This window comes from Rattus rattus, chromosome 4 (genome assembly GCF_011064425.1).
Source record: "Rattus rattus isolate New Zealand chromosome 4, Rrattus_CSIRO_v1, whole genome shotgun sequence".
Taxonomy (NCBI): Eukaryota; Metazoa; Chordata; class Mammalia; order Rodentia; family Muridae; genus Rattus; species Rattus rattus.
In genome coordinates this window covers 180,859,703-180,880,772 of record NC_046157.1, presented here as the reverse complement: position 1 = coordinate 180,880,772, position 21,070 = coordinate 180,859,703, and the positions used below count along the sequence as shown (strand labels likewise).

The 21,070-nt window shown below is 39.0% G+C and overlaps 1 protein-coding gene across 1 annotated transcript in view; it reads left to right on the top strand.

Annotated features, from left to right (window-relative positions):
• The window catches only part of Smchd1 (structural maintenance of chromosomes flexible hinge domain containing 1), a 127,908-nt gene that overhangs the window by 50,224 nt on the left and 56,614 nt on the right, over window positions 1–21,070 (top strand). The window contains exons 18-21 of the mRNA XM_032901759.1: window positions 637–714; window positions 1,122–1,241; window positions 6,160–6,304; window positions 16,242–16,338. Coding sequence (XP_032757650.1) covers window positions 637–714; window positions 1,122–1,241; window positions 6,160–6,304; window positions 16,242–16,338 — 440 coding nt within the window. The remainder of the gene's footprint in view (window positions 1–636; window positions 715–1,121; window positions 1,242–6,159; window positions 6,305–16,241; window positions 16,339–21,070) is intronic.

Here is a 21,070-nt window from a genome sequence, read left to right as displayed (position 1 = left end):
ATGGAGAGTTGGTATCCAAGCGAGAGAGAATCTCTTATCAGGCACACATCTCATAGGGTCAGTATCTAGAGTATAACTTAGATTCAGAAAACTAAATAATAAAAGCACACACACAAAAATAGACTAAGGAGCAGAATATAGAGTTCTCAAAAGAAGGAAAACAAATGACCAATATTCTGAAATGCAATGTATGTCATGGCAAAGTGGCTATCATCCAGAAACCAGTACCATTTATGCTGATGAGCATGTGAAAAAGGACAAGCCTTCATTCACTATGGGCTTGTGAGCTAGCACACACATTATGGAAGTAAGTGTGGAAGGTTTTCAAATGGCAGGAATAGAAACCATATGACCATCAGTGCTGCTTCTGAGCACACATCCAAAGGACCCTATCTCTTACCTGAGAGGTGCTTTATTTTAGCTCATTACTTCACTTTTCAAATGAAAGCCCTGTACTGAACTAAACAATATAAGCGCTCTCATTGTTTTTGCTCATTTGCATAAGATAGTATTATATAGTTTGAAGCTTCAAAACAGCAAATAAATATAACTGTACTGGATGCTATTGTGATACCTCATAGCTTTATATTTTTACTTAGTTTTTCAAGACAGTATTTCTTTTTTTCTTTTATCAAGCTTCAAGTGGAAATAAAGAAATCATTTCACATATCAGTCAACATGGAGGGAAATGGCCTTACTGGTTTAAAAAAATGGGTGAGTTACTCTGAATTTTATCTTTATTTTTTAGATTAGCAGTTTTTAGTGTTTTGTCTTCGTGTATGCATGTATATGCTTTGCATGCCTAGTGCCAGAGGAGGGGGGTAGCATCAAATCCTGTGAGACTGAAGCTATGGATAGTTTTGAACCAAACCTGGTTCTTCTGCAAGACCAACAAGTGGTATTAACTGCTGAGCCATCCTCCAGCCCCTACCGTGCCTGCCATGGCTGAGTCATGGTTCCTATCTACAGTAGCTCCTCAGGGAACTCCGCTGTGAGAACCGTGTGAGTGTACTGGTTTAAGAGCAGTCTGGGCAGTCTCGTGAGATCCCTATCTACCTGAGAAAGGAAATTGTGAGTCAGTATATGTTGACATGGTTTTTAATTTTTCTTCACTTATCCAGAGAATATCCAGAAACTGGGAAATTACACATTAAAATTACAAGTGGTATTGAATGAAAGTAATGCAGATACCTATGCCGGAAGATCACTACCGTCTAAAGCAATTAAGTTTTCTGTTAAAGGTAAGCAAAAGACTATTTCAGTCTGTTTATGGTGCCATTTTAAATCAAAGGGAGATATTTGTATAACTCAATAAAAAAGACACATAACTGAGTAAACATCTTGATTTATAAATGGTTATAAAAGTACCTAGTCACTCCTGTTCTTTCTGAATTCTGAAGACATCTTTTTAAAAGGGTTTTAAATTAGTTTTACCCTTTGCATAGTATACAGCTACTGTGAGTCTTAAGTCTTTGGATAGTTTCAGGTGTATGGGTAAGTTTTCCCTCAGTTTCTGAAATTCTGGTTTCATGATTACAGATGCATTTTTATCAGCAGCCATGTAGTTTATACACCTTAGTTTTGAAACATTTTTTTTTTTATTTTCCTTGAAATACTTGGTTTTCTATTTTTTAAAAAAATCTAATATGGTTCTGCCTGCACTGAGAGCTGAAAGCCAAGAGCACCTACACACCGGAGATCAGGGGTAAGACCAACCTTTCTGTTCGAAGTTACCTGCCTGGTGGACTCAGGACACACAAAGGCAGAAGTCCTCTGGGACAGAGCACTTCTGGTTTCTGGCTGTGCCTGTAACTGATCTGAACGGATCCAACCTCTCTCTGCACCCAAATCCCGTGGAGGAGAGAGCTGAACACCCAGAAGTTTGGACAACCTGAGACCGCAGGACAGTCTGCCACTTCTGCCCACCTCTCCCATATCCCTGGCCCAAAGGAAACTGAGTGCCTCTGGATACAGGAATATAGGAGCAGTCAGGGCAGAAACCTCCTGGGTCTGTCCTGCGCCCAGAATCAAATTGAACCAATCACACAGTTCCCTGTACCCAAATCCTGTTGGGGAGAGAGCTGGACCCTCAGAAGTGTGGACTCTCCTGAGAACTCAGGAGACTACCCTCTGCCCACATTCCCGACCCAAGAGGAAATAGCCTAGTGCAATCTGTGCTCCCTGGGCTCAGGGACGTAGGAACAGTTAGGGGCAGGACCATTCAGGTTTTTGCCTGCGCCAAAAGATAAAAGCGAGTCGCCAGGAGTGCCTACACACCTGAGATCAGAGGTCTCTGTTCACAGATCTGGCTGAAAGAAAACAGGTCTACAGGAGTGCTGACACATAGGCCTATAGAAGGGTCAAGCCACTGTCAGAGACAGCAAGACAAGCTAACACCAGACAACCTGATGGCAAGAGGCAAGTGTGGGAACCAAGACTACTTGACATCATCAGAACCCAGCTCTTCCACAGAGCAAATAATGGATATCCAAACACTCCAGAAAAGCAATATTTAGATATAAAATCACATTTTATAATGATGGACGATTTTAAGACACACATAAATAAATCCCTTAAAGAAATACAGGACAACACAAGTAAACTAATAGAAGCCCTTAAAGAGGAAACACAAAAATCCCTTAAAAGAATTACATGAAAACACAACCAAACAGGTGAAGGAATTGAACAAAACCGTCCAGGATTTAAAAATGGAAATAGAAACAATAAAGAAAGCACAAAGGGAGACAACCATAGAGATAGAAAAACCTAAGGAAAGGATCAGGAGTCATAGATGCAAGCATCACAAACAGAATACAAGAGATAGAAGAGAGAATCTCAGTGGCAGAAGATACCATAGAAAACATCAACATAACTGTCAAAGATAATGTAAAACGCAAAAAGATCCTAGCCTAAAATATCTAGGAAATCCAGGACACAATGAAAAGATCAAACCTAAGGATAATAGATATAGAAGAGAGTGAAGACTCCCAGCTTAAAGGGCCAGTAAATATCTTCAATAAAATTATGGAAGAAAATATCCCTAACATAAAGAAAGAGATGCCCATAAACATACAAGAAACCTACAGAACTCCAAATAGATTGAACCAGAAAAGTTCCTCCTGTCACATAATAGTCAAAACACCAAATGCATAAAACAAAGAATATTAAAAGCAGTAAGGGGAAAAGGTCAAGTAACATATAAAGGCAGACCTATCAGAATTACACCATATTTCTCACCAGAGACTATGAAAGACAGAATATCCTGAGCAGATGTCATACAGACCCCAAGAGAACACAAATGCCAGGCCAGGCTACTATATCCAGCAAAACTCTCAATTAACGTAAATGGGGAAACCAAGATATTCCATGACAAAACCAAATGTACAGAATATCTTTCTACAAGTCTAGCCCTACAAAGGATAATAGATGGAAAAGCCCAGCACAAGGAGGGAAACTATACCCTTGAAAAAGCAAGAAAGTAATCTCCTTGCAAAAAAACCAAAAGAGAGACAAACATTATTCCACCTCTAAATACGAAAATAACAGGAAGCAACAATCACTATTCCTTAATATCTTTTAACATCAATGGACTCAATTCCCCAATAAAAAGACAGACTGACAGACTGGATACGTAAAGAGGACCCAGCATTTTGCCGCATACAGGAAACACACCTCAGAGACAAAGACAGATACTACCTCAGAGTAAAAGGCTGGAAAACACCTTTAGAAGAAAATGTTCCGAAGAAACAAGCTGGAGTAGCCATTCTAATACCGAATAAAATCGATTTTCAATCTAAAGTCATCAAAAAAGATAAGGAAGGACACTTCATATTCATCAAAGGAAAAATCCACCAAGATGAACTCTCAATCCTAAATATCTATGGTCCAAATACAAGGGCACCTACATTCATAAAAGAAACCTTACTAGAGCTCAAAGCACACGTTGCACCTTACACAATAATAGTAGGAGATTTCAACAACCCACTCTCATCAATGGACAGAAATTAAGCAGAGACATAGAGAAACTAACAGAAATTATGAACTAAGTGGACTTAACAGATATTTATAGAACATTCAATCCTAAAACAAAAGGATATACCTTCTTGGCACCACCTCATGGTACCTTCTCCAAAATTGACCATATAATCGGTCACAAAACAGGCCTCAACAGATACGGGAAGATAGAAATAAACGCATGCATCCTATCAGATCACCACGGACTAAGGCTGGTCTTCAATAACAATAAGGGAAGAACGCCCACATATACATGGAAGTTGAACAATTCTCTACTCAATGATAACTTAGTCAAGGAAGAAATAAATTAAAGACTTAGAATTTAATGAAAATGAAGGTACAAAAAATTCAAACTTATGGGACACAATGAAAGCTGTGCTAAGAGGAAAACTTAAAGCTTTAAGTGCTGGCGAAAAGAAACACGAGAGGGCATACACTAAGAGCTTGACAGCTCACCTAAAAGCTCTAGAACAAAAGGAAGCAAATACACCCAAGAGGACTAGAAGGCAGGAATTAATCAAACTCAGAGCTGAAATCAACCAAGTAGAAACAAAAAGGACCATAGGAAGAATCAACAGAACCAAAAGTTGGTTCTTTGAGAAAATCAACAAGATAGATAAACCCTTAGCCATACCAACGAGAGGACACAGAGAGTGTGTCCAAATTAACAAAATCAGAAATGAAAAGGGAGACATAACTACAGAATCTGAAGCTTTTTGTTCTTAGTTTTTTAGGGTTAATACTAGGAAATCACAAAAGCTATGTTTAGAACTCAACAATAGACATAAAATTCATTTTCTACAAACTAATTTCATCTCATCTCAGAATTTACATAGCAAAATTAGTGGTTGAACAATTTCTCTTAACTTTTAAGGGACGGGCTGCTTCTATTCTTGACCATTGTGTATCATCTGAAAGCTTTTTATTTATTTTATTTACAGTGCTTATTTTACTAGTTTGAAAGGCTTATTAACACACAGCCTCCTGGGTGTCACTTAAGAATGTCTTCATGTATGCTTCTTTGTATTGCGCATTGAATCTAGGCCCTCGTGGATGTTTGGCGAGCCCTCACCAGAGTGATATCTTCACTGATCTTTGTTTTTGGATAGGATCTCAATAAGGTGCCTAGGCTAACCTTGAATGATTCTAGCTAGACAGCTTCCTGAATGTCTCTGTCAGTAGGTCTGGCTATAATAGTTTCTGATTCAGCATGTTTCAGGATGGATTAAGTTTTATTTCCAGCTAATTCCAAGGGACAGTTGAAACTAGTAGCCTAGAGACCTACAGCGATAGACTGTACTCAAGGCTGAATTGACTCCTAACACTGTGAATCTGTGCACACAGGAATGCATATATGTATTTACATTAAATAAATGAGACAATATGAGTAGATCACTTTCCCCTTGGATTTTAGTTCCTTATTGCGTGTGTTACAGTTATCTTCTGTTATTTTTTTGTTGTTGTTGTAAACTTATCAAATCCATTCATAGTTTATGAAAATTGTGTTTTATTTTAGAAATTCTTTATTAAGGGCATAGGTGTCCTTCATTATAGACTTATAATTTGACAGCTTAGAAAGAACTTTAGGTTTGGCATATGTTATATACCTATTTATAATCTAGCCTTCAGAAGTGAGATTGGAGGATTGCAACAAGTCTAGTGGCAGCCTACATAATGGGACTGTTTCAATGATAATCATATGAACAAAATTAAAGACACACTTTAATATCTACCCCCTGAGTTTCTATACTTATTTTTACATTTTGGCTGATGGCACTACTTAAATTTTTGCACAGATCTTTTTAAGCATTTGTTTTAGTTTTAATTATATATAAGTATGTTGGTATGTGTACGAGTGCCCACAGGGGCCAGAAGAGGGCACCAGATATCCTGGAGCTGGATTTACAGGCCTTGTGAGCTGTCTGGCAGAGTGTTGGAGTAGACTTGTCCTCTGCAAGAGCAGTGAGGTGCTTGACTACTGAGCCATCTTTATTCTATACAGATTTAAAACACCATCTTTACTATTTCCCTCATAAATGGGTCTATTTCTGACCTTTAATAAATTATTGAATAAATTAGATGAAGTTTTGTAAATTAGATAAGTTTCTAGGTAATTAATTTCTCTCCCCTTTTGTTTTGTTAAAGAGGGGAAGCCAGAAAAGTTTTCGTTTGGTCTTCTGGACTCTCCTTTCCGTGTTGGAGTTCCATTTAACATTCCTCTGGAGCTCCAGGATGAGTTTGGTCACACCACCCAACTACTCTCTGATATTCAGCCAGTTCTTGAAGCAAGGTAATTGAAGGATTTATTTGTGTTTTGGTTTGTATTTGCTGAGTATTTGGTCTTTCATGTGTAAATTATGTAAGATTAGCAATGGTATTTTGATTCTAGGGGATTTATTTGGCCCCAGGCCCTCCTTTGAGACTACAATGTCATATCTAAATCACTTTGAGGAAGTATATGTAGATTTCCTGTTGAAGTAGTTGGGGTGTTAATCCATTTCCTTTTGCAAGCCTGAAGTGTTATTCTATGGCATTTCTGTTAGTTGTTTGCTGAGTGATGATAGTTGAGGTCTAGAGGACAGACAGTTCAGTCAATAAACTACTTACCTTGTAAGCCTAAACCCAGGTAACTGGACTTGTGTTTGAACATGGAAGACACCGTTTCTTTTCTTTTTCTTTCTCATCTTTATTAAATTGGGTATTTCTTATTTACATTTCAAATCTTATTCCTTTTCCTGGTTTCCAGGCCAACATCCCCCTAGCCCCCACTCCCCTAATATATGGGTGTCCCCCTCCCCACCCTCCCCCCATTACCAACCTCCCCACAACAATCCTGTTCACTGGGGGTCCAGCCTTGGCAGGACAAAGGACTTCCCCTTCCACTGGTGCTCTTACTAGGCTATTCATTGCTACCTATGCAGTTGGAGCCCAGAGTCAGTCCATGTATAGTCTTTGGGTAGTGGCTTAGTCCCTGGAAGCTCTGGTTGGTTGGCATTGTTGTTCATATGGTGTCATAAGCCCCTTCAAGCTCTTCCAGTTCTTTCTCTGATTCCTTCAACGGGGGTCCTATTCTCAGTTCAGTGGTTTGCTGCTGACATTCGCCTATGTATTTGCTGTATTCTGGCTGTGTCTCTCAGGAGAGATCTACATCCAGTTCTTGTCAGTCTGCACTTCTTTACTTTATCCATCTTATCTAGTTTGGTGGCTGTGTGGGCCACATGTGGGGCAGGCTTCCCTATTTCTTCCCAAGGTTATTCTTGTTCCCCTTTTAAAGAAGGAGTGAAACAACCGCATTTTGGTCATCCTTCTTGAGTTTCATGTGTTCTGTGCATCTAGGGTAATTCAAGCATTTGGGCTAATATCCACTTAGCAATGAGTGCATACCATGTGTGTATTTTCTGTGATTGGGTTACCTCACTCAGGATGATATATTCTAGTTCCATTCATTTGCCTATGAATTTCATAAAGTCATTGTTTTTGATAGCTGAGTAATATTCCATTGTGTAGATGTACCACATTTTCTGTATCCATTCCTCTGTTGAAGGGCACCTGGGTTCTTTCCAGCTTCTGGCTATTATAAATAAGGCTGTGTGAACATAGTGGAGCACGTGTCCTTTTTATATGTTGCAGCATCTTTTGGGTATATACCCAAGAGAGGTATAGCTGGGTCCTCAGTTACTGCAATGTCAAATTTTCTGAGGAACCTCCAGAATGATTTCCAGAATAGTTGTGCCAGTCTGCAATCCCACCAACAATGGAGGAGTGTTCCTCTTTCTCCACATCCTCACCAGCATCTGCTGTCGCCGGAGTTTTTGATCTTAGCCATTCTGACTGGTGTGAGGTGGAATCTCAGGGTTGTTTTGATTTGCATTTCCCTTACAACTAAACATGTTGAACATTTCTTTAGGTACTTCCCAGCCATTTGGCATTCCCCAGCTGTGAATTCTTTGTTTACCTTTGAACCCCGTTTTTAATAGGGTTATTTGTCTCCCTGCAGTCTAACTTTGTGAGTTCTTTGTATATTTTGGATATAAGCCCTCTATCAGTTGTAGGATTGGCAAAAAAATCTTTTCCCAATCTGTTGGTTGCCGTTTTGTCCTAAGAACATACAGAAGCTTTGCAGTTTTATGAGATCCCATTTGTCGATTCTTGATCTTAGAGCATAAGCCTTTGGTGTTTTGTTAAGGAAATTTTCTCCAGTGCCCATGTGTTCCAGATGCTTCCCCACTTTTTCTTGTATTAGTTTGAGTGTGTCTGGTTTGATGTGGAGGTCCTTGATCCACATGTACTTAAGCTTTGTGCAGGGTGATAAGCATGGATCGATCTGCATTCTTCTACATGTTGACCTCCAGTTGAACCAACACCATTTGCTGGAAATGCTATCTTTTTTCCATTGGATGGTTTTGGCTCCTTTGTCAAAAATCAAGTGACCATTGGTGTGTGGGTTCATTTCTGGGTCTTCAATTCTATTCCACTGGTCTATCTGCCTGTCTCTGTACCAATACCATGCAGTTTTTATCACTATTGCTCTGTAATACTGCTTGAGTTCAGGGATAGTGATTCCCCCAGAAGTCCTTTTATTGTTGAGGATAGTTTTAGCTATCCTGGGTTTATTGTTATTCCAGATGAATTTGCAAATTGTTCTGTCTAACTCTCTGAAGAATTGGATTGGTATTTTGATGGGGATTGCATTGAATCTGTAGATCGCTTTTGGTAAAATGGTCATTTTTACTATATTAATCCTGCTAATCCATGAGCATGGGAGATCTTTCCATCCTCTGAGATCTTCTTCAATTTCTTTCTTCAGAGGCTTGAAGTTCTTATCATATAGACCTTTCACTTGCTTGGTTAAAGTCACAATGAGGTATTTTATATTATTTGGGACTGTTATGAAGGGTGTCGTTTCCCTAATTTCTTTCTCAACTTGTTTCTCTTTTGTGTAGAAGAAGGCTACTGATTTATTTAAGTTAATTTTATACCCAGCCACTTTGTTGAAGGTGTTTATCATGTTTAGTAGTTCTCTGGTGGAACTTTTGAGTTCACTTAAATATACTCTCATATTATCTGCATATAGTGATATCTTGACTTCTTCTTTTCCAATCTGTATCCCTTTGATCTCTTTTTGTTGTGTGATTGCTCTGACTAGGACTTCGAGAATTATATTGAATAAGTAGGGAGAGAGTGGGCAGCCTTGTCTAGTCCTTGATTTTAGTGGGATTGCTTCAAGTTTCTCTCCATTTAGTTTAATATTAGCTACTGGTTTGCTGTATATGGCTTTTACTATGTTTAGGTATGGGCCTTGAATTCCTGTTCTTTCCAGGACTTTTATCATGAAGGGCCGTTGAATTTTGTCAAGCACTTTTTCAGCATCTAATGAAACGATCGTTTGGCTTTTTTCTTTGAGTTTGTTTATATAGTGGATTACGTTGCTGGTTTTCCGTATATTAAACCATCCCTGCATGCCTGGGATGAAGCCTACTTGATCATGATGGATGATTGTTTTGATGTGCTCTTGGATTCGGTTCACCAGAATTTTATTGAGTATTTTTGAGTTGATATTGATAAGGGAAATTGGTCTGAAGTTCTCTTCTTTGTTCTCTTTCTTTTTTGGGTCTTTGTGTGGTTTAGGTATAAGAGTAATTGTGGCTTCTTAGAAGGAATTTGGTAGTGCTCCATCTGTTTCAATTTTGTGGAATAGTTTGGATAGTATTGGTCTTCTATGAAGGTCTGATAGAATTCTCCACTGAACCCATCTGGATCTGGGCTCTTTTTGGTTGGGAGACTTTTAATGACTGCTTCTAGTTTTCTAGGAGTTTTGCGGTTGTTTAAATGGTTCATCTGTTCCTGATTTAACTTTGGTACCTGGTATCTGTCTAGGAAATTGTCCATTTCCTCCAGATTTTGAAGTTTTGTTGAATGTAGGCTTTTGTAGTAGGATCTGATGATTTTTTGAATTTCCTCTCATTCTGTTGTTATGTCTCCCTTTTCATTTCTGAGTTTGTTAATTTGAATACATTCTCTGTGTCTTCTAATTAGTCTGGCTAAGGGTTTATCTATCTTGTTGATTTTCTCAAAGAACTAGCTTTTGGTTCTGTTGATTCTTTTTTTTATTTTTTTTTATTATTATTTTTTATTATTATTATTAACTTGAGTATTTCTTATGTACATTTCGAGTGTTATTCCCTTTCCCGGTTTCCGGGCAAACATCCCCTTCCCTCCCCCCCTTCCTTATGGGTGTTCCCCTCCCCACCCTCCCCCCTCTGTTGATTCTTTTAATAGTCCTTTTTGTTTCTACTTGGTTGATTTCAGCTGTGAGTTTGATTATTTCCTGCCTTCTACTCCTCCTGGGTGTATTTTTTTCTTTTTGTTTTAGAGCTTTTAGGTGTGTTGTCAAGCTGCTGACATATGCTCTTTCCTGTTTCTTTCTGCAGGCACTCAGAGCTATGAGTTTTCCTCTTAGCACAGCTTTCATTGTTTCCCATAAGTTTGGGTATGTTGTAACTTCATTTTTGTTAAATTCTAAGAAGTCTTTAATTTCTTTCTTTATTTCTTCCTTGACCAGGTTATCATTGAGTAGCGCATTTTTCAACTTCCATGTATACGTGGGCGTTCTTTCCTTATTGTTATTGAAGACCAGCTTTAGTCCTTGGTGGTCTGATAGGACACTTGTGATTATTTCTGTCTTTCTGTATCTGTTGAGGCCTGTTTTATGACTGAATATATGGTCAGTTTTGGTGAAAGTACCATGAGGTGGTGAGAAGAAGATATATCCTTTTGTTTTAGGATAGAATATTCTGTAAATATCTGTTAACTCCATTTGGTTCATGACTTCTGTTAGTCTATGTCTCTGTTTAATTTCTGTTTCTATGATCTGTCCATTGATGAGAGTTTGGTGTTGAAATCTCCCACTATTATTGTGTGAGGTGCAATGTGTGCTTTGAGATTTAGTAAGGTTTCTTTTATGTATGTAGGTGCCCTTGTATTTGGGGCATAGATATTTAGGATTGAGAGTTCATCTTGGTGGATTTTTCCTTTGATGAATATGAAGTGTCCTTCCTTATCTTTTTTGACAACTTTTGGTTGAAAATTGATTTTATTCTATATTAGAATGGGTACTCCAGCTTACTTCTTCAGACCATTTGCTTCAAAGCTGTTTTCCAGCATTTTACTCTGAAGTAGTGTCTCTCCTTTGTCTGTGAGTTGTGTTTCCTGTAGGCAGCAGAATGCCAGGTCCTCATTACATATCCAGTTTTTTAATCTATGTCTTTTTATTGGGGGAATTGAGTTCATTGATGTTGAGAGATATTAAGAAATAGTGATTGTTGCTTCATGTTATCTTTGCATTTGGAGGTGAGGTTATGTTTGTGTGCTTTTCTTCTCTTTGTTTTGTTGAGAAGACGATTAGTTTCTTGCTTTTTCTAGGTTGTAGCTTGCCTCTTTGTTTTGGGCTTTGCCATTTATTATCCTTTGTAGGGCTGGATGTGTAGAAAGATATTGTGTAAATCTGGTTTTGCCATTGAATATCTTGGTTTCTCCATCTATGTTAATTGAGAGTTTTGCTGGATACAGTAACCTGGGCTGGCATTTGTGTTCTCTTAGGGTCTGTATGACATCTGTCCAGGATCTTCTGGCTTTCATAGTCTCACTCTGATAGGTCTGCCTTTATATGTTATTTGACCTTTTTGCCTTACTGCTTTCAGTATTCTTCCTTTGTTTTGTGCGTTTGGTGTTTTGACTATTATGTGACGGGAGGTGTTTCTTTTCTGGTCCAATCTATTTGGAGTTCTGTAGGCTTCTTATATGTTTATGGGTATCTCTTTCTTTAGGTTAGGGAAGTTTTCTTCTATGATTTTGTTGAAGATATTTACTTGTCCTTTGAGTTGGGAGTCCTTACGTTTGATCTTCTCCTTGTGTCCTGGATTTCCTGTATGTTTTGGACCAGTAGCTTTTTCCATTTTCCATTATCTTTGATAGTTGTGTCGATGATTTCTAAGAAATCTTCTGCTCCTGAGATTCTCTCTTCTATCTCTTGTATTCTGTTGGTGATGCTTGTATCTACGGCTCCTTGTCTTTTCCTTTGATTTTTCTATATCCAGGGATGTCTCCCTTTGTGCTTTCTTTATTGTTTCTATTTCCATTTTCAATTCCTTCACCTGTTTGATTGTGTTTTCCTGGAATTCTTTCAGGGATTTTTGTGTTTCCTCTCTAAGGGCTTCTACTTGTTTACTTGTGCTTTCCTGCATTTCTCTAAGGGAGTTCTTTATGTCTTTCTTAAAGTCCTCCATCATCATGATCAAATGTGATTTTAAATCTAGATCTTGCTTTTCTGGTGTGTTTGGATATTCAATGTTTGCTTTGGTGGGAGAATTGGGTTCTGATGATGCCATGTAGTCTTGGTTTCTGTTGCTTGTCTTCCTGCTTTTGCCCCTCGCCATCAGGTTGTCTCTGGTGTTTCCTTGTTCTCCTATTTCTAGGAGTGGCTTGACCGTCCTATAGGCCTGTGTGTCAGAAGTGCTGTAGACCTGTTTTCCTGTTTTCTTTCAACCAGTTGTGGGAACAAAGTGTTCTGCTTTCAGGCGTGTAGTTTTTCCTATCTACAGGTCTTCAGCTGTTCCTGTGGGCCTGTGTCCTGAGTCCACCAGGCAGGTCACTTGGAGCAGAAATGTTGGTCTTACCTCTGGTCTTGGGCCTGAAGTCACTCCTCAGCGTTGGGTTTCAGCTCTCTGTGAGGGCAGCAACCAGAAGAGCCTGCCCCTCATTCTCCGGGGTCCCTGTGCACAGGGGGCCCAGATGGCACTAGGCCTTTTCCTCTACAATTAGAAATGTGGGCAGAGAGTAGTCTCCTCTAGTTTCGCAGGCCTGTCTGCCCCTCTGAAGGTCTAGCTCTCCCTCTCATGGGATTTGGGCTCAGGGAGCTGTTTGTTCCTTCACATCTGGGCGAAATCTGGACCGCACGGCTCCTGCAGCTTAAGTGCCCTGTCTCCCTGTTGCCAGAGGCCCTATACAGTTTCCTCTTGTGCCAGGGATGGTGGCAAAGGTGGGCAGGAGTGCCAGTCTCTCCTGCCCTCCAGTCTCAGGAGTGCCCACCGGTGGATTACTGATAGTCATAACTCTAATGGTTCTCTGCTTGTATAAAACAAAAATAGGTGTGGAACTCCAGGAAGAGCTGGGCAGGTACTCTGGGAAGGCACTGAGGTACAGTGAAGAGTAGGCAGAACAAGAGAAATCCAGAAGTAATGAACAGAGAATAAATGACCCTAAGTTACAGAGCTGCCAAAGTCCCCTCAGGGGAGCTTTAAGCAGACAGAGGTAAATGCCTTGGCGAGCTCCATAAGCAGACACAACCCAGCCCGAGAAAGTACACGTTAACACATCTGTGACCTGCACAAAGGGCACACACACACACACTTACAGCCTGTAACCAGTGTTGTTGTGGAATCATCTTAAGAGTGGTCATAGTACCAGACTTTGGGAAGCAGTTGGAAGCCTTTGTATTTTACTCCTTTTACTAATGGCTTACGCTCTGCTAGGGAAGCACATGCCTGCTCTACGAGTTTGATTATGACTTGGATATAAGCTTGGGAGAATAGGTCTGTGTGGTGAGCAGTGTAGTCCTTGGGCTCCTCAGAGAATACTTGTCAGTCTTTCTCCTTACAGCGGCTAACACTGGTTCCTGACTCGTGGAGGAACAGGCTGGGGATGGGAATGGAGGATAAAGGCGTCTCAGTCCCTGTGTGCTTTGATTTAGGGCTGCGCCTTTTACTCTCTTTAGTGTCGTTGCACTTCTTACCCACTGACTGTTAGCTTGCCTTGTGCCTCTAGTTCTCTTCTTTTCATCTGTTCTAAAGGAAGCGTTAAGATATGTGTGAGTGTCAGAGAGTGGAGATCTAGGATCTAAAGATCCATAGGTATTACCAGTTTTGGGGTAGTATCTGTTACACATTTTATTTCTAGCTTTTTTGTTTGTTTGTTTTAACTATGAATTAAGTTTTCTCTTGGCCTGAATTTTGTTGACTTTGTCTTATCTTACCTTACCTTTTCTTTGTGTTTGCTTTACTAGTCAAACTTTTCTTTCCATGGTGTGGGGGTCTCCAGAGTCAGGGAAAGCAGAGCTCAGCATCTTGCCAGGGCTACTTTGGCTATCACAGTATAGATTTCATGTTGGCCTTTTTAAAGATGTTACAGGAAGCCATTGTTTTAGATAGGCTTCTGCGCCAACAGATTAGTGTAAAAATCAAAAGAGTCACTCATGATAAAATTCTAGTAGCCAAGGAGAGACTAAGTTGTTGATGTATGTGTGAAGGTTACACGTTACCTCAGTGACCCACTCATACCTTCTCTTGGTGGCCTTTATCCTTATCCACTGAGCCACCTGTCCACACTGATCACTTAAAACAACCCCTGGGGCTAGAGAGAAGACTCAACAATTAACATATACTACTCTATTTAGAGGGCCAGATTTCAGTTGCAGCACCCAAGTTGGCCCAGCCCACAACCACTGGATCTTAATTCAGAGGAGACCTGACGTCTCTGACATCCTCAAGCGCCTGCTCTCGCATGCATAGCAACCCATGCAGGGAGAATTAAAAAATAAGGTGAAACGTTAAAACAATAAGTAAATACAGTTATGTTTCTTATAAAGTAAGGTCAGGGAGATAGAACAATAATTAATTAATAAACATTAAGTTATTTCATGTTGCCTCAGTGGTTTAAGAGTTAAGACAGAAAGCACTTTAATAATGTACCAACTGAGTCTCCTATTTGGAACACCCGTCAGTTCTAATTCTGATCTGTTACAAGTTCAGAACAACAACTTAGTTGTTACACCATAAACTTCACGTGTGCACATATATTACACATATAATAAGTAAATTTTAAATTATAATACATTTTTTAGTATCTTTTCCCTCTTCATCTCTTTCTGTATGTAGAACAAGCCTTGATGTTTTGTTCATGAGAACATTTTGTGGGAATAAGTTGAAATGAAAGTGTTACTCAAGTGTTGTAAAATCAAAAGGCTGTCAAGATCTTCATGTTGTCATTTTAAAATCTGTCTATTCAGAAAATACCTGTCAACACTTGCATTCTGAGCTTGGGAGGAAGATGAGGCTTTTTCTTCACTTATGATGAACTGTTTACATTTTCTCTTCACCCGAGGGCTGCAGCTAGGCATCACTGGTACATAGCAATAGAGAAGCAGCTTTGCTTTTGTCAGCATGAATACCACCTTGCCGCATGCCATCTGTCTGTTAGACAGTGTGGGCCAAGGGACCAAGAAGTGGGAGGAAGCTGGAGATGAAGGTGCTCTGGGTTCAGACTGGAGACCAGCTAACGTGCAGACCTAACTTTACTATTATGTAAGCTTATATACAGCTTTTTAGCGTCTAGGTGATGCATAGTCAAGGGTTGCATGTTGGTAGTCTCACTAGGTCACAGTCTTATGGACAAGCCTAGGGAAAGGAAGCTAAGGTAGACCCCAGGGGTGGTTGTTAGGGGGCTGTTCTAGACTAGGGTATACTTTTTGCTTGTATCTTTTTTACCCTTTTTTTCCTTTCCTTTGGTTTGTTGTTGTTGTTGTTTTCCTTTGTTTTAATAACTGTCATGGTACTAGATGCATAACAGCAAAGCCAGTTCTGCATTAGTGCTGCTACGGAGAATCCATTACATTGAAGCAAAGAATAATTAGCACTCAGCCCTCTTGGTCTGAGCCAGTTATGGCAACGCCTTGGGTTTCACTGTAGGAATTGTTGCACAGGGGCAGACGTGCTCTTATGTCAGGTTTAAGTTGACATACAGTTTGTCTCCTCTCATTCCTTATGTCTTGACTAACTCAACGTGCATGATTTCTTTATTATAAGGCAATGTGGTATTATTTCTGCTTACAGTATTTGCTTGGTCATACTTTTTCTATAATAGGAATACTTAGAGCTAAGTAGAATAGCACACATCTGTAACTCCAGTTCTGGAGAGGCCGGTGAGGGAGGATTATAAGTTTGAGGAATAGTTGGCTCAATAGGGGGAATCCCTATCTCAAGGGGGGGGTGGGGAGATCATTTTCTTAGGAATTTTCTTCTTTATTTCTACTTACTTAAGTCCAGTTAAATTTCTTATTAGAAAGATGAATTAAACATGCCAGTAGCACATATGCAAATTTTATAGATGGTGCAAGGGAATTTATAAACAATCTGTTTTTTTTGTTGTTGTTGTTTTTTGTTTGTTTTTTTTAGTGGTCTGTCTTTACATTATGAAGAAATAACCAAAGGCCCAAATTGTGTAATTCAAGGTGTCATAGCTAAGGGTCCAGTAAACTCTTGTCAAGGCAAGGTAAGCATTATAAATGAATGTTATAATATTTGTTATTTGGTTTCTCTTATGGTAAATAGGAAATCTAATGTTAAATGATGTGGGTTTTTCCTTTGGTTTTTGTTTTGTAACCAGAATTATATAATTCTAAGTTGTTGGAAATGTGTTACCTGACTTAGCATATAGATCTCTATGAAAGTTTGTCATTTTTATTATTGAAATCATTTCATCATCTTTGAGTTAAATACTTTTTAGCTGTCTTCATCTTCATTCAGAACCATTTATTTAGCTTTTCTCTGGTAGTATTCCAGTGCCCCCTTCTTGTTCCAGAAACAACAATTCTAAATCAGTGAAACTTTAGCTAACTGTTATAGCTGGTCTTTGCTGCTTGATGGGTTCTTCTTTTTCCCACTCTTTAGCTACCCCTGTTCCCCTGTCCGTCTCCTCCCCCACCCCACCCCAACTCCCCACCTTGTTTTATTCCCAATCACTAGATAGGAGAGAGAGAAATAGAGGGGAGAAATAGAGGGAGAGGGGGAGGGAAATCCTCCAATCTAATGTCTTTCCTTTTGTTTCTTCTTTGAACGTGACTACTAACAAACCACAACCAACCCCACTGAATGACCACTGACCACAACTGGAGTGGGGCTGGGCTTTCATTTATGTACCCTCTGAAAAGTTCTCAGAATTCCAGATGTCACACAGCTGCAGAAACTACCTGTGGCTGTCAAAACCATGCCTCTGCTAGAACATGAGGTAAATCACAGTTAGCTACTGTGGACAGTCCAAAGCAGCCTCACATCCCACACCTGGGATTAAACAAAAATACATTCTTAATAATATTTTTTAAAAAAATCAAAATTCCAAAACTGTCACTACAGACTATCTTAACATTAATTAGATAAAGGGAAGTGTTTGTTTAGTGATATATAGTTAAGAAAGATGCAGATATTTTCCTGACACTACTGTGCTTAAAATAGAACTTGCTAATGCCTGCCTGGGTCCACGTTAGAGTACTTAGAAGGCCCTAGGTTTAACCTCCCAGCACAGCCCAACAAAAGGAGAAGAAACATGTAAATATCTTCAGATATTTCCAGCAGAGCAGCTCTACTCTGAAATGTTTGGAACATTGACATGTACCATAGGTAAAACATTGTACCCCTGACTCATTTGATAGATAGCAGTCAAAATGGACATACCCTGAAATACAAAAGTTACCTGAAGTATAGTATATTATTTAAGGTGAAAATATATATATTTCATGTTTAGATTGGCTTCATTTCCCAAATATCTTTGTTTACACAGATTTTCTAAAATTCAAAATACCTATAGTTGACAATATTTTTATTTTATTATTTTGTGTGCAGGGTGTTTTATCTGTATATACACCTGTGTCTGCAATGTGTGTCCATTTTAAAAAGCATTACTTAGCCCACATACTGCTTCATAATATCAAATGACACTAAACATCAGGTTTATATATCTTCCTGAATTTGAGATTTGTGTCAAATTTTAAATGTTAGATGGATTTTAAAATGATTTCTATCTAGAGTTTCAAAAACTTACTTTGAAATAACTTCAAATTTATAGGAGAGTTCAGAGATAGCATGAGCTTTCAGAGTTTCTATGTTAATGGCTCAGAATATATATGCTAATATACACTAGTAAATTTGAGACAGTACAAGTAAGAAACTAGACTTTATTCAGATATCTCATTCCCTTTCATTTCAGAGTCTAGTCCAGAATTTTACATTTTGTTTAGAAGTTTTTAGGTTTTTTTAATATTTTGTTTAATTTCTTTTAAATTAATTGTAATTATAACATTTTCCCCCTTTCCTCTCCTTTCCTTCCCTCTGGTCCCTCTCATATACCCACCCCCTGCTCTCTTTCAAATTCACAACCTCTTTTTCTTCAAGTGTGTTTGCTCTTGTGTGTGTGTGTGTGTGTGTGTGCACGCACATGTGTGTATGTTGTGTGTGTGGTGTGTGTATGTGTGTGTGCATGTGTATGTGTGTTTGTGTATGTGTGTGTGTGTATGGATGTGTGTGCTTGTGTTTGTGCGCACACACGTGTGCATGTATGTGCACATGTGTGTGTGCACACTAGTGTGTCTTCTGCTCAGTCTATATTATTGTTTCTTGTATGTATGTTTTCAGGACTAACCATTTGATGTTGGAAAATCAAATTGGGATCCTCTTCCCTGGAAAGACAATTTTTCCTGCTCTCAGCTTTCCTTGGTTGCCTCTTGGTCTAGGATTGTGTCCTGAGAGGTTTACCCTTCCCGGTCAGCATGTCAGTTACTCTTATTCAGGTCTTCTTTAGGCAGCCATGTTGCCTGAGACTTAGTGAGCATGACTTCTCTGACATTTCTAGGAGACAGCCTGACAGCAGACTGTTCCTCTGATTCTTAGACTCTCTATGCCCATCTTCCTTGATGTTCCCTGAGCCTTGGGTGTAAGACTTGTATACTTGATATTTCTATCTTTTGGGGTTAGGAACCACTGGATCACTTGTTCTGTGCATTCTGATTGGTTGTTGTTTTTTGTAATGGTCTCTCTAATGCAAAGAAATATGTCTTATGAAGGCTATGGGCATAAGAGTATAAGAGTATTATGAATTATGTTAAGTCATGCAGTGATTGTGGGTTCTCTAAGATTCATGACCTGACTAGCTCTGAATAATTGTGTAGGGTTCCAATACCAGGCATGATTTCCCTCTTGTTGAGTAAACCTTTAAATCCGGTTAGAAAGCTGTTTGTTCCAAGTTGTGCACCCCACTAATGCATGGGTAAGGTCATTGTGCTGCAGATGATCGTTGTGGATCATAGGCGTCAGAGCTGGGTAGCACTGTTGTTTGCCTCCCTCTCTCAGAAACTTGCATAGCATCTTCTGGTACCATAAAGCTAGTTCTGAAGGGATGAAACTTTCAGATCAGATCCTGCTCTGTAGAGTCTTCAGCCGTAGGGATGTACCTTCTGATGCAACCAAGGGCAACAGCAATAGCCTATAATGTTGAGAAGTCTCTTGGACTTCCCGGACCAACACCTTGAAAGCAGGTGTCTTAGGCCTGGTATGGGGGTTTTTGTTAGTCTGTGGCTCTTGAGGGAAACCTTGTTATCCCTGGTGTGAACAATTTACTAAACTATGTATACATGTGTATACACATAGATTTACATGTATTACATTGTAATTTTAGGTAAATAGATAACAATATGAGACCTTAGGACCCTTTCCAGACATTATTATTATACCTTCCTCTCTTCTCCTTTTTATTGACACTCCTTATTTATACTCCTCCCCAGATTTTCTCTCTTCAAATCACCTGTAGCCTGTTATTCCTGTCTACTGCCTGCTGACCATGATATCTTTCTATTTTACTGATTTTTTTGCAGTTATTAGCTATGTACTCACATCTAAAGATTTGGAACTAGGAGTCTTAGATGAGAGAAAGCATGGTATTTGTCTTTCTAGATCTGGGTTACCATACTCAATATAATCTTTTTAATTCTATTCATTTACCTGCAAAGTTCATGACTTCATTTTTCTTTACATCTGAATAGTGTTCCATAGTGTATATGTACGACACTTACTATCCATTCATCAGTTGAAGGACATTTGGGCCGTTTGTATTTCCTAGCTATTGTAAATAGAACAGCAATGAATATAGGTAAGTATTTGTACAGTATAGTTTGAGTCCTTTGGGCATATGTCAAGGAGTGGCACTCCTGGGTCACATGAAAGATTTCCTTTCAGTGTTTGAGGGTTTCCACACTGATTTCCAGGGTGGATGGACTAACCTGCAATGCCAGCAGTGAATACAGGTTCCATTTCTCCATCCCTTACAGCGTGTTCTGCTGTAGGTTGTCCCATTGACCTTTGCCTCTCTGAATGGGATGAGATGAAACCTCAGCGTTGTTTTGCATTTGCATTTACTTAATTACTAGGGGTGTCTACATTACTTAATTACTAGGGATGTCTACATTACTTAATTACTAGGGATGCTCTACATTACTTAATTACTAGGGGTGCTCTACATTACTTAATTACTAGGGATGTCTACATTACTTAATTACTAGGGATGCTCTACATTACTTAATTACTAGGGGTGCTCTACATTACTTAATTACTAGGGATGCTCTACATTACTTAATTACTAGGGATGCTCTACATTACTTAATTACTAGGGGTGCTCTACATTACTTAATTACTAGGGATGCTCTACATTACTTAATTACTAGGGGTGCTCTACATTACTTAATTACTAGGGGTGTCTACATTACTTAATTACTAGGGATGTCTACATTACTTAATTACTAGGGATGCTCTACATTACTTAATTACTAGGGATGTCTACATTACTTAATTACTAGGGATGTCTACATTACTTAATTACTAGGGATGCTCTACATTACTTAATTACTAGGGATGTCTACATTACTTAATTACTAGGGATGCTCTACATTACTTAATTACTAGCTCTACATTACTTAATTACTAGGGGTGCTCTACATTACTTAATTACTAGGGGTGCTCTACATTACTTAATTACTAGGGATGCTCTACATTACTTAATTACTAGGGGTGCTCTACATTACTTAATTCTAGGGGTGCTCTACATTACTTAATTCTAGGGGTGCTCTACATTTTTTAAGAATTCTTAGCCGATTTTATTTCTTCTTTTGAAAGTTGTATACAGTTTCTCTCTCGTTTTTTAAATGGGTCTTTTACTCAGATCTCTGTGGTTACTGTTCAGA